The sequence below is a fragment of the Pseudopipra pipra genome, chromosome 9, assembly GCF_036250125.1.
Source record: "Pseudopipra pipra isolate bDixPip1 chromosome 9, bDixPip1.hap1, whole genome shotgun sequence".
NCBI classification, from domain to species: domain Eukaryota; kingdom Metazoa; phylum Chordata; class Aves; order Passeriformes; family Pipridae; genus Pseudopipra; species Pseudopipra pipra.
Genome location: NC_087557.1, coordinates 3713064 through 3726777, shown reverse-complemented (window position 1 = coordinate 3726777; position 13714 = coordinate 3713064). Strand labels below are relative to the sequence as shown.

Sequence of the window (13714 nt, the reverse complement as noted above, 5' to 3'; positions counted from 1 at the left end):
CCAAACCTCGCTGGAGAGGCTGCAAAGCGATCCCAGAGCAGGGACACAACTTGACCAAGGTCACCGAGCGGTACCCGGCATCTCCGCCGTGCGGGGCCGCCACGGCTCCTTCCCCCTCCCACCCCCGGCGGAGTCCCTACGCGGGCTCACCCCGATCCCCAACTCCCCCCCGCGACCCCGCAGACTCACCCCAGGCTCCGGCTCAGCGCCGGCGGGGCACCGGCCGCCTCTCCGTGCCGTCCCGCTCCGACTCGCTCCGCCTCAGCGGCCCCGGGCGCTGCCCCGCCGCCGCCTCCCGGCCGTCCCATCGCCAGGCGGACAGGCGGCCCCGGGCGGCGCCGCCACCATCGCGCGATCGCGACTGTCGCGACAGGCGCTGCCGGTGCCGCGGCCCTGCCGGGTCCCGCCGCGCTCCGCGGGCGCCGCCGCCGCACCGCCGATAATATATGCAGCGGCCGCAGCCAATCAGAGGCGCCGCCGGCCTCCCCGCGCCTCCCCATTGGCGGGCGGGGCGGGGCGGGGCGTGGCCCGGGGGTCCCGGAGCCGCCGCGTTCCCGCTCCCGCCCGAGGGTCCCAAAGGAGTGACCGGGATCGGGGCGTCGTCGGGTCATGGGTTGGTTTGGGTGGGAAGGGACCTTAAAGGTCACCCAGTCCATCTCCTGCCATGGGCAGGGGCACCATCCGCTATCCCAGGTTGCTCCAAGCCCCGTCCAACCTGGCCTTGGACACTGCCAGAGATGGGGCAGCCACAGCTTCTCTGGAAACCTCATGCGTTGGTGATCAGCAGGAGGATGGCGTTGGTGACGCCAGGTTTACTGCTCTTGGCTGTTTTTGTTTTTGTTTTTTTTTTCATATATGTTTTATTTATCCACCTGTATTCCTCATGCCTCCCACCAAACTCTTCTTCCAGGGGCACCACTCCTGGAGATGCACCCAATTTCCAAAAGGGGAAGCCAAAAAGACCTTCTTGGAGACATCTTCTGAGTAATGCAATTGCACCTTTTTTTTGTGTGGCTTTTTTTTTTTTTTTTGGATAAAATATCTTCTTTTAATGAGTTTGTGTGTCCCCTGGTGAAAAAAGAAGAGCAGCTAAAGGGCCTGGCAGAGGACATCCAAAGGGATTACCTTATGCTCCCCAAAAGCAGGGCCATGTCTGTTACTCTTTTTTCCTTATTTTTTCCTCTGATTTTCCCAGTTTTCCTGGATTTTCTCGGTTTGGTTTTCCCCCCTCCCCCGATTTTTCCTAATTTTTACTTGTTTTTTCTGGCAGCTGCAGACGGTTGGTCCCGAAGGGGGACAGTGCTACTGATACACATCCCGCTACATTCTCACTGGTTTAGTTCAGTGCTTGGCTCTGACTGTTGAATACAGGTAATTTCTGGTAAGCACAGTTTTTCCTTCCCAGAATATCATGGAAGTTATAAATATGGGGTGTCATAAATCAGCCTGGGGAAAAGCACCCACTGTGGCTCCTCTGCTTGAGGTGTCTGGGGCACAGCACTGTCCCTTCCTGGATCCCGACCCTGGGGCATGTTAAGCTTCACAGCTGGCACGGATGAGGGAGGAGGAATTTGGGAAAACCCCTGCAAGGGGAGGAGAAGAAGCACTACAAAAGAAAAATACAAAAAATTGCAAGAGTTTTTAAAGTAACGTCCTGTGTGTGGTTCCACACAAGGAGGCAGGGTGGAGCTGTGGGGTGGGAGCTCTGCTTCCAGGTCAGCAATACCTCCATACCCAGGTCCAGAGATGTCTGCCATCAGGAGACTTCCCGGGGAGGAAAACCGCACCAGCATGGTCATGTATTCCTGCTGGCATGGGGATTGGGCCTTTCCCCCAAACTGGAAGAGGAGAATGTTTTCCATCAGAACATTTTGGCTGCAGGGATGACCACAGATGTTTGCAGGAAAGTGTGGCTGTCGGACAAGCTGTCACTGCTGCTTTGTGCTCAAAAAGTGAAAATAAAAAGCATCCAGTGCAAAAAGAGACAGATCCGGCAGGTTTGGGTTTGGCTGTACTGCTCCATATATGTATGTATATGCTTGGGGGATTTGGAGGTCTGTGACTTCTCCTGAGCTTTGGAGTCCATGACTTCTCCTGGGATTTTGGAGGTCTGGGATTTTAGAGGTCTGTGACTTCTTCTGGGGCTTTGGGGTCCATAACTTCTGGGATTTTGGGGGTCAGTGACTTCTTCTGGGACTTTGGGGTCCATAACTTCTCCTGGGATTTTGGAGGTCCATGACTTCTCCTGAGATTTTGGAGGTTTGGGATTTTGGAGGTCTGTGATTTCTTCTGGGGCTTTAGGGTCCATGACTTCTCCTGGGATTTTGGAGGTCTGGGACTTCTCCTGGGATTTTGGAGGTCTGGGATTTCTCCTAGGATTTTGAAGGTCTGTGATTTTTGGAGGTGTGCAATTTATCCTGGGGACGGGGGGTGGTACCTGCACGCTCTTCCCAGCGCAGAAGCAGGCAGAGGTAGCCGGGCCGGGCAGTCCCGCATCCCTCCCGCCACCGCATCGCTAAAAACCGCAGCTCTCCCGGTTTTTCCAGGGATGGGGGGTGGAAAGGGCGAAGCGGAGGAGGGGGGAGGCGGGGGGCCGGGAAAGCCGATCCGTGCCGAGCCGCGCCGCACGGGGAGGCGCCGGGCCGCGGTGCCCGCCCCTCGCCGCCGCCTCCCGCCCGGCGCCGGGAGCGCGGCGCGGGGCTCCAAGATGGCTTTGGCCGGGCTGTGCTCGCTGCTGGCCGGCTGCTGCCTGGCCGCGGGCAGCGGCCCCGCCGAGGCGGCGGCGGAGGCGGCGGCCAAGGAGCTGGAGTGCAAGCTGAAGAGCATCACGGTGTCGGCGCTGCCCTTCCTGCGGGAGAACGACCTCAGCATCATGCACGGCCCCTCGGCCGCTGAGCCCAAGCTGCTCTTCTCAGTCCGCAACGACTTCCCCGGCGAGATGGTGGTGGTGGATGACCTGGAGAACACGGAGCTGCCCTACTTCGTGCTGGGTGAGCCTGCGGGAGCGCGGCGGGGCCCCCCGAGCATCCCCTGCGGCGGGGCTCCTCCCTGCCGCACCGGCGGGCGCCCTGCGGCTGCTCGGCCCCGGGGCCGGTACATCCCGCTGCAGCATCTCTGTCCCGGTGTCATTTCACCCCGCCGCAGCATCCCGGCCGCGGGGCTGGTTCGCCCTGCTGCAGCATCTCTGCCCCGGCGCCAGCTCACCCACTGCAGCATCGCGGCTGGAGATGCTGCAGGCCTGGGGCGCCTGGTACATTCCCAGGTTGTCATCCGCGGGGCTCGTCCCCAGCTCGATCCATGGCCACCGGCGACTTGTGCTGGCAGGAGGCCCACAGTCAGCTCCCAGCGTGCCCAGCTGGAGGTGAGGGTTTCTGCTTTGTCTGCCCCTGAGCAGAGTCACCTTTCCTGCAGCTTGATGGAAAAATACTCGGGTGCCCAGTGTATCCCAGTCTGCCTGTGTGTGTGCTGCCTCCAGCACTCCTGCCGCCAGGTGTTGGGCTTTGGCCTGCTCACATGGTCTGGGTGGTTCCCACCTGCTCTTCACCCACTGTATGAGGCTCATCTGCCCTTATCTCACTGACTCCTTCAGCTTTCTTCCACTAAAAAAAGCCAACAATTTGCTCCTTTGTTTATGCTGGGATCAGAGCGAGGCCTCCACCCCTTGTGCTCAAGGATATGCTTCCCTCCTCACCATCTGGAACAAGTCACTGAGATGTTTAATTTTGGGTGACATTGGTGCAGAATACCAGTTTCCTACCCACACATAACCTCCCACCCTGGGCAAATGCCACCAATGCTTTTGTAGCAGGCCCAAGGTGGCTGTGCCACCTCCTGCAAGCCTTGTCCATCTGTTGCTCCTCTAGCAGCACCTTGGGTGTCCCATTAAGTTTTTAAAATGCCACGCTTGTTTGGATGTTGGCCCAAAAATGAGGCACTGTGTGTTGCTTGATGTGATGCTCCTCTCGATGCTCCTCTGTACCACCCTTGTGTGTAGCAGTGACCCCAGACTGGGTTTTCTCCCCAGCAATTCATCGCCTCCATGGCTTCTGGACCCTTCCATGTGCTAAAAAACCCCAGTCCTGGATGCTGGGTGGGCTTGGGGCAGCTCTGGCTGCTGAGTGGGCATCCCCCTTCTCCTGGGAGGAAGGCAGAGGCAGGCATGGGGCTGCTGATGCCATGGGGGAGGTGTGTGGGGACACTCAGGGATGTTTTGCTAGAGGCCAGGGGCTGTGTGGGGAGGGGGCCACAGGCTGTGGTGCCCCCCTGTCCCCCTGGTCCAGCCCTATGCTGTGGGATGCTGCAGTGGAGGCCGGAGAGCGTTGCTGTGGCAACAAGGCAGCAGCTCTGCGGATGCGGGGGACGCCGGCATGGCCGCCAGCCCTGCGCCACACTGGTGCCCCAAAGGCCACCCAGGCTTGTGCTCTGGCCCCCTCAGACCCAATCCTGAGGAGCTGGACCCCGATGGGCCCCAGGGCCTGGGGCGCTGCCAGTGGGGAGCGTCTGAGCGGGAATCGGGAGGGGGTCCCTGGGCACAACCCTGGCTGGTGCTGTGGGATTTCCCCAGGGATTTTTCAAACCCATGAGGATTCGCTGGGCTGTGCAGTAAAGGACCCTGACAGCCCCCTGCTGCACCCATAGCTTGCACTGATGGTGCTTGGCAGGGTTTTGCTTTTGCCTCCTTCTGCTTTCTGCTGCCAGACCAATGCAAGGATGACTGGCCCTGTGCCAATGCACCCTGATGTCCTGGTGGTGGCTGGGCTCCCTGGGGCTTTGCAACCTGGGACACTGGTTCCCCAAGAACCTGGGGATGCATGGGGCTGTGCCAGCCCCCAGCAGGCAGGAGTTTGGGCTGTGGAGACACAGGGGGGATCCCAGTACAAGTCTCCCTGCCTGGAATGCTGGGGCTGAGGGCTGAGCTGGCAGGGTACCCTGTACCTTTCAGACTCCCTGTTTGCCAGGGTTTTGGCTTGGTGACTTCTGGGAAATGCCACGCTACATCTTCCTCTCTCCTGTGAAAGAAGAGCTTGCTTTGAAGCTGGTATGGCCCCTTTGCCATGTGTGGGTGTTATTGTTGTTGTGCTGCTTTACCATGAGTGGGTGTTGGTTTTATTATTATTAGAATAATAATTATTATCATTATTACTACTACTGTTAGCCTGGACACTGGCACGGCAGAAGCTCTGAAATGCACAAGGGTCTTGCAAGACCCAGACTTGGTGACTAAGAGGCTGAACCTCTGGAGCTGGAGAGCCCTCAGCCCAAAAATCCCAAGAGCATCACTGTGCACTCAGTGGGGACATGGTCAGACCAGTGTATGGAACTGATGTGGGTGGTAAGTTGTGTTTCCACAAGCCCTTGTGCATGGGCTGGGGGTATGTTTAAACATCCTTCCAGGAATGTGGCTTCACACAGTGCTGCTTGCACCATTCCTGGCAAACACCAGACCCATTTGTGCCCACCTCCTTGAGCTTGAATGTGTCAGAGGGCTGGATAATCCCCACACCCACTCTGAGCCTGGTCTGGTTCCGTGTCTGAACTGGGAGAAGCTGGGCAGCTGCTCCTTCTCCTCTGGTGTCTTTCAGATCCAGGGCTTGTGCACAGGGAGCAGGTTCCCAAGGGAAAGTGAGCTGCCTCCCAGTTGGCAGAGTCTTGGACCAGATCCAGGTGCTGCCCCCGCATCAGGGAGGGCCTGGGTTTGGGCTGGGAGCACCAGGAAGTGCTGCACAGAGGCTCATGGCAGTGACACCTTGGCTCTGCCACATGGGCTCTCAATCAACTCCCCTGGGGGTCTCCCCATTCCACCGTTTCCCCACAAAGAGGGTGGGAGCATGTGGGGAGGTGGCTGCAGCAGGCCGGGATCATGGCAGGGGAAAGGGTGAAGGGAGCAGCTGGAAAAGGGTCTGGACTGGGGAGCCCAAGGGTGGTAGGCTGTCATCCCACTCTTGATGCTGTCTGTCCCCCTCAAATTCTCCCTAAATAATTCAAGAGCTTTCAAGCTTGGCCAGTGTTCATGGACACTGTTGTGAGTGGTTCCCCTGCCTTGGTGGCACCTCCCTGCCACAGCGGCCAAACTGATGGGCACATGGGTCAAGGTTTTTCCCCCAGCTAGAGATGTGCTGGGGTGTTTGGAGAACGGGGTCTTTGGAGAGCCACGTATGGTGCTTGTTAAAAGTAAAGTGCCGGGAGAGGTGTGTGTTGAGCGAGGCATCCCAAAACCGGCTCTTACTCCTGACCCCTTATGACTCCTGATGAGATGCTCTGGTAACATAAATTAATTATGAGCTCTAACTTTATAGTTATCTTAACACTAGAGGGTGAGGCATTGGTTGCTGCCTGCTTTCCATGTGCCTGATTTAGACCTCATCCTCCCTGTTGTGGCCATCCTGGTGCCAGAGGTGGGCGCGTTGAGTGTGTTGGTGCTCAGCTCTCCTAAACGTTGGGACCTGAATCTACTCGTGTATTCTTCCAAAAGCAGAGGGACAGTGTGTGGGACTATTACCTCTGGTTTAGGAGGGGAGGAGACACTTGGGCAAAGCTTTCTGCTGCTTTGTATCTCTCTTTGCTAATGAACAGAGAGAGTTTTAATTGCACTGGCTGCCTTCCTGTGCACGTGCTGCCTCACTGAGGAGCAACTTGGTGCTCCCACCCATAAACCTGCCTTATGTACCTGTCCTCAGAGGGACTCTGACAGCGTTTCCCTGTTTTGCTGTGGGTTTGCTGAATTTTCAGGAAGCACCAGTTTTCAGGTGGGAGCCGGGATAGGGCCACTTGCTGGTGCACACCAAGCTGCCTGCATTTAAAATCTCCTAGTTTCATCCTGCTTTAAACCAAGGAAACCTTAATTTGGAATGGTTGCCTTTCATCTCATTTTGTGTTTGTTGCATTAGCTGTATTTTTTCCTGAAGGGAGGAAGCATTTCGCTGGTTGGTGCCCATTAAGAAATGCTAATTTGCAGCTCAATATTCCCTGTCCGCTCACCTTCACACCCCCTTCTTCCTCACTGCTTGGCTCGGCGGCATCCAGCCACATTTGATATGTCATTAACTGGATTCACAGTCCTGCAGGCTGCTAATTTTTTTGGGCCCCATCCTTCTCAGCTTATAAAGCAGTGAGAGGGGTATTTATGAGCACCCTGGCCTCCCTCGGGCTCGGTGGAGATTTGCGATGCAATTAAAAACCGCGCCAAAGACGGTGCCTTTGACTCCTTTGCCTTCTCTGTAGTGCAATGAATGTTTGAAAAGTGAAGTCTTGAAATACCCTTTCGAGTGTAAAATTGACTTGAGGAATGGGAAAGCGCAGCTGATGTGTTGAACTCGTGCTTTCTGGATATTTCAAGATCTTGAAATGCTGGGTGTTTTTTGCATCCTGTTTTTTTTTTTTCTCCCCTGAGTGTGGAAGAGCTGAAGGAGATTTTTCTGCCTCTCCAGTTTCCAGCCCAGCTGCTGTGCCCTGAAATAGGGCAGTGCAGCCCCTCACCCCTGACTTCCCGCTCCCCATCTCCCTCCTGGGAGGCTCAGCAGCAGAGGATGGGAGACGGTTCTTAACTTCAGTGACTTTAATAGATTATCATAAACTCCAGCATTAATACAAGCTGTCATGATTTCAAATTATCTTACTTTTAAATAAAATAGATCCCTTTTTAAATACAAAATCAATTCTAATTTTTTAGAGGGGTGAGATTTTTCAAAGGCACTGATGAGCTGGGCATATTTAACTGCCCTCGAATATCTCCCCGAAATATCTAATGAATTTATTTTTTTTTTGGTTAAATCCTGGCTAAGCTTTTTGGCTGTGACTTCCCTGGGTTAATAGCAGGGTAGCACAGGGGGTTGTGGGGTTGTGAGACAGATCACAGTGGGGATGTTGGCTGCTGCTAATTGGGACGACGGGCCACCACAGAGCCTGCCCGCCCCAGGTCTCCTTCCAGGCTGCGCGGGGACGCAGCCAGATGTGACACCCGTCGGCTCTCATCCTCATCCCACACATCTCCCCGCTGCTGCAGACTGCAGGACATGGTGTCCTCCCCGCTCTGTCCTCAACCCCCAGCTCCTAAAAGGCCCTGGAGGAGGGAAGCAGGAGCCGAGGGGCTGCAGGGTTGCATTATCCCATTTTTTTTCTTTTCCAATTCCACGTCTAGTGAGAAGAGCATCCCAATGAATTTTTTTCCTCTCACCTGGATCTGGATGCTGGTTGTGATCCCAAAGCTGTTGGCACGCGGAGCAGCCCTTTATTCCCAACTCTCTGCGTTAGGAAAATGGTTTTTGGGGTGTTGCAGTGCCAGTCCCCAGCTTGACTTAATTCCTAGGGGAGACAGTGGCACCCTGGCATCACCACCAGAACTCTCCTTCCCCATCACAGGGACCAGGACATGACAGAGGGCTACAGCAGAGCTGATCCCACCATGGGACCCACAGCATCGCTCCAGTGCGAACCCTGCACCTGGAAATAGGTGTAATGGTGAAATAATGAAGCCAATATTAAGAAATTCTTAAGTACCTAGAGAATAACCAAGTTAAATTATACCAGGGGAGCTCAATTGCCTTGCTTAGATTGATTGAATTACTAAATGAGCCTGACTAATGGAATGGAGTGGATATATCGGACTTTTACTCAAGATCCTGAAATAATTTCTCTAATAAGATTGTGAGCCATTAATTGAACTTGGCTTTGATCCTGGACACTGTCGCATGCTCTGAAACCCGCCGGTGTGATCTATGTGCCTGGCCAGGGGGGAGGCTGCTGTCATCTTCCTGCCGGGTGGCTTGGAGGGCAGCCAGGGAATTTGCCTCAGGGGGTCCCAACCAGGAGCTGCAGTGGGGAAGGGACTCCAAAATGCCCTGTCCCAGCAGCCCCCCTGCCCCTTGGCAAAATCTACCTTGGCAGTGGGATGCACTGAATTCCCTCCTGCTTGGGGTTTATGTCTACTGAAAATCCATGAATGGTATGTTCTTCCTACATCCTCCTGGAGTGATTGCTGCTGGTGGTGGGGCATGATTGTAGCATCCAGAGTGCTGCTGGGTGTCCAGTCTGCTGTGGGAGATGTTTATCACCAGGGCCTGGGGGCTTGCAGAGCAAAGCAGAGAGTGATCTGTTGAGGGGAAGCATCCTGCCCTGGACCTGCTCTGGAGCACCTGGTGGGACAGGACAGGCTTATCTAATAGCTTACTAATAATTGGGTGCAAATTGCTGGTGGGACCCCATTCCAGCCCTTCCTCTTGGCCATGCAATGTAGACCTGACCTCTCCACATCCCTCTTCCAGCTGAAGGATGGGGCCAGAGGGGTGAGCCACTGGAGCACCGAGGGCACCCCCATGCTTGATCACATGCCCTCCTCCAGGCAGTGCAGCCCAGCACCAACTTCAGCTACAAGCAGGGGCAGCCCTTAAAACCCCATAATGGGGTGGAAAACGCTGCAGGAAAGCTGGCAGCATCCCAGGGAGGAGCAGGGAGTCCCCTATGGCGAACCAGGAGGTGATCGAGTCTCAGGAGGGAGGCACAGGGTGCACGTCCCCATCCTTATGGACACCTTGTCCCCATGCTGTGCCCCATCGCTCTCTTGCTGGGCACAGAGGTTTCAGTGGCACTGTGGATGCACAGGGCCTCTTGTATATTTTTTCCTTAGCCAAGGGGGAAAAAAAGTAAGAAATAAGGATTTTGTCTCTGGGAACCCGTTGCCACAGCAACCGTGCATCCAGCTGGCTCCAGCGGCAGCGGGGCTGGGAGGGGATCTCGCTGACCCAGAAAGCAGTGGGGGGAGTGGGATGTGGGGCTGCTTGGCCTTTCGGAAGGGGGTGTTAGGGTCTGGCAGGGCAGGCAGGGAGCTCAGCCAAGGGGGCTGCAGGGGGCCTGGTCCCCGGTTTCAGCTCCCTTTAATCACTCCCAGCCTGAGTTTCTCAGCCCACCTCCAGGCAGGGATGCTCAGACTTGGTCCTGTTCCTGCCCTGAGACCCATCCCAGTTTTGGGGGCTGGGCTGCCCCTGTGAGTGCTCCTCAAAGACCCCCGAAGCTTTGTGGCAGGTTTTACCCCCTGGAATTGGCTGTGGTTCCAGTGGTAGAGGGGACTCTTGGGCAGCCACACTCTTCTCTGATGCCACCATCTCACCCCTGCTCTTCTCTCCACATGCTGGTAGCATTTGCTTCTGGGCTGCATCCCTTTTCCTACCTTTTATTTTATTTTATTTTATTTTATTTTATTTTATTTTATTTTATTTTATTTTATTTTATTTTATTTTATTTTATTTTATTTTATTTTATTTTATTTTATTTTATTTTATTTTATTTTATTTTATTTTATTTTACTTTATTTTATTTTATTTATTTTATTTTACTCTATTCTGGCTTATTCTGGTTTATTTTATATTCTGTTCCATTTTATTTTTTTTCATGGTTGCTTAGCCAGCTAAACAGAGGCTCTGAAATCATCTCTCTTGGATCCTTGCTGCAGAGCAGTCCTTCAAATGAAGGAATTTTTGCCTGGTGGGATTAAGGCAGTGCCTGGATGATGACGGCTCTGTCGTTTAAGACTGGTTGTCCTTTTCCTTCCAAACTGCTGGGCTCTGGCTTCTCTGCAGCAGTGGCCGGTGGCTCACCTCAAGCAGCAGCTGGGGGATTTGTGTAGATCAGGGAAGATTTTTGATTGCCAGGTTCTGGCTGTCCCACTACGGCTTAATGCTGAGAAATCACCCAGAGGAGAGTGTGCCCTGCTCCTGTGGGAGTGTGTTGGTATTTCTGATCCCATTTTCGTGCCCTGCAGCTGGGGGGTGCTTGGGATGGAGGCTCACCTAGAGCTGGGCTCTTTGGAGCCTGCTTTAGCGTGTGCTTAAGCTGACCCCACACTTTGCTTTGCTGTGAGGTCTTGTTTGCTCCTGAGACAGGAGTCTAAGTCTGTCCCCTCCATGTCTGCAGAGCCTGAGATCCGCTGGGGAATGGGCATTTTTTTACCATTCTGAATCAAAGGGGAGTAAAGGATCCTTGAGCTGGTGGTGGCACATGTGTCACAGAAGTTTGGGGTCTGCAGCCCTGATGCAAGAGGTGACACGGTCCCTTTTCTGGCCGACCCTGAGGCATTTCAGTAATTCGGATAACTAATAAGCGCAGCAGAGCAGCAGCTATGGGGGATGCAGAGGGCTGGCTTTGCTCCCACAGGGAGCTGATCCAGCTGAAAACTAACCTGGTGGAGGAAAGAAATTGGAGAATCATAGAACTGTAGAATGGTTTGAGTTGGAAGGGACCCTAAAGACCATCTTGTTCCACCCCCTGCCTTGGGCAGGGATCCCTTCCACTAGATCAGGTTGCTCCAAGCCCCATCCTGGCCTTGGACACTTCCAGGGATGGAGCAGCCACAGCTTCTCTGGGCAACCTCTGCCAGGGCCTCACCACCCTCACAGGGGAGAATTTCTTTCCAAGGGTTGGAAGAAGGGTAGGAGAAGGTGGCAGAAGATGTCAGAGAGACTGTGCCTGTGATCTTGCTTGGCCACGTCACTTCTGCTTGGCCTGGCAAGGGCTGCATTGCCTTGGGAGTGCTTCCCAAATCAGGTCAGTGGTCCAAGTGAAACCACAGCCTGGCTGCCTGAGCCCTTTGGGATGGAGATCTGCCTGCTGGGCAGGGTAAACCAGGTACAGGCAGGACCTTGACCTTAGTTTTTGGGAGCGGCACCCCCTTTTCCTCTCTCCTGAACCCTTGCCCTCCTCCCTTGCCAAAAAAACCCAGCTGCGATGTCACCGTCACAACATAGCAGCTTCCTGGGAAAGGCAGATATTAGCAACCCTGAAATATCCCCGGGACAGGCTCTTGTGTGATGGGAGACAGTTACCATGGAAACCTCCTTCAAATAAAAAAAAGAAAAAAAAAAGGAAAAAAGAAAAACCCACGAAATTTAAAGCAGCCCTTGTAGCTCAGAGGAACTGTAGACCTTATTATGGGTTTTGGCAACCCCCCTTTTTCTTTTATTTGTTCCAGCTAAAAGCTCCGGGAGACAAGGCAATTAATTTGGCATCCCAAGGGGAGTGAGAGAGGGAGGGCACGGTGCTGGGAACCAGTTCCCTGGTGCATCCAAGTGCTGCTGCCCCACAGCCATCAAATGCCCTCTTGTAACAGGGTTGCTCCAACACAGAGGAAGAAGCAGGGTGGGTTTTTAGAAGAGGTGTCTTAAGGCTTAAAAAAACCCTTTCTTGCTCCGTAGGTGGAGGGTTTGGGGAGGGATTGGTGTGAGTGAAGGGTTCAGGGAACTGCAGGAGGGGTGAGGATGTTGGAAAACACCACAGATTACAGGTCCAGCATGGGGATGGGTGGCTCAGCGTGTGTCGGGGGGGTGTCTGTACGTGGGTGGCAGTAGAAGGTGGTGCCCTTTCTCCTGCAAGAAGGAGCAGGGGAGCTCCTGCATGGATCAGTCAAACTGGCCAGCTTTGGTGGGGAAGGGGAGATGCTTGGGAGAGGAGACATTCCACTGCTAAATTTTCTTGCCAGAGCCTACTTCGCAGCAGTGGCTGCAGGGTCTTTAAATTGCTGCGGTGCTCTCAACCCGTTTGCTCCCCTAATGATGTCCCCAGTGTCCACAGCCTCTGGGAAATCTGGAAGCGTCAGTCTTGGACTGGAGAGCCTTTTATGCCTCCCACTGCCCTGGGCTGGCCCCGAGCTCCCCTGAGCGCTGCTTTCCCAGCGGTGGTTATGCTGGTGCAGAGCTGTTTTCCCAACCTTTCCTGTATTGCTCAGCCAGAAATAGCTGGGCTCTTCCTTTTGCCACTTTGGGAGAGCTCTGGAGAGGAGCAGGGACGGGACTCAGAGCCGTCACGCTGCCGTGGAGCTGCTGGCTTTCCTGCTGGCCAAGGGCACAAGCTGGGGAGTTTGTCTCTTCAGACAGGACATGTATGGCCTGGGAATTTGGGGTGAATTATGAATGTCTCTGCTGGTGCATGACCAAGGAGCTGCAGGGGTCTCGTCCCAGCTCATGCCAAGGCCCAGCTTTAGTGGACTGGGATGTCTGTCCAAGCATCTGCAAGCAAGATAGTGCCTGAAACATCCTTCCAGGGAAAAATGAAAGCAATTTTATTACTTCTTCAGCAGGATCTGCTCTCCTCCTGGGTGTGCTATGCTCCTGGTGGACCTGAGAAGTAGCTCAGCCCCTGTGGTGGATGGTGGGAATGCCTGTGAGCCAGGGAGGGGAGTCAGCCTTGGAGCCAGGCTGGCTTCCACAGCTTTTATTGTCATGTTTCCACCTTTTCTTGCTTGTAGAGTGAGGCACATCTCTGGTTAACAGCTGGAGGACTCAGCCTCAGCCCCAGCATCCTCCTGCAGTCCGTTCCTGCCTGTCAGCACAAACTGGAATGAAGGGATGTCCTGTGGGCACTGGGGCTGGGGGCTGAGTGAGGGATGTGGAGGTTCCTGGGATGGACCTGGTGCAATTCTCACCATGGGATGGGAGTGGTGTGGGCAGCCTGGGTTGGATCCAACCTCCTTCTAATTAAAGAGCTGGGAAGAAGGGATTTCACATGCTGGTGGATGAAAAGCAGCATGGATGTGAAACACCAGCATGCCAGGAGCAGGGAAGTACTGGGATGATGGAGGGAGGGCAGGAAAAGGCAGACCATGAGGAGGGAGGAGAGGCACAATGTCAGGAGGTAGTAAATAATGCAGGAACCAGGCAACAGTCAAGGGGCATTAGGAGCAGTGATGGCAGAGCCACTCGCTCTGGGTGTGAGCCACAGCATCCTTGGT

The 13714-nt window shown here is 54.6% G+C and overlaps 1 protein-coding gene across 6 annotated transcripts in view; it reads left to right on the top strand.

The window, feature by feature from the left end:
- Positions 1–2682: 2682 nt before the first annotated feature.
- Positions 2683–13714, top strand: part of ASTN1 (astrotactin 1) — a 67273-nt gene continuing 56241 nt past the window's right edge. For 5 of the 6 annotated variants that reach the window (XR_010432610.1, XM_064664149.1, XM_064664147.1 and 2 more), the window contains exon 1: positions 2693–2990. Coding sequence is in view for 5 of the 6 variants with exons in the window: in XM_064664149.1 (XP_064520219.1) it covers positions 2708–2990 (283 nt within the window). In the remaining variant the exon portion in view is untranslated. Of the gene's footprint in view, positions 2991–13714 lie in introns of all 6 variants that reach the window. The other variant, XM_064664145.1, reaches the window with a different exon arrangement.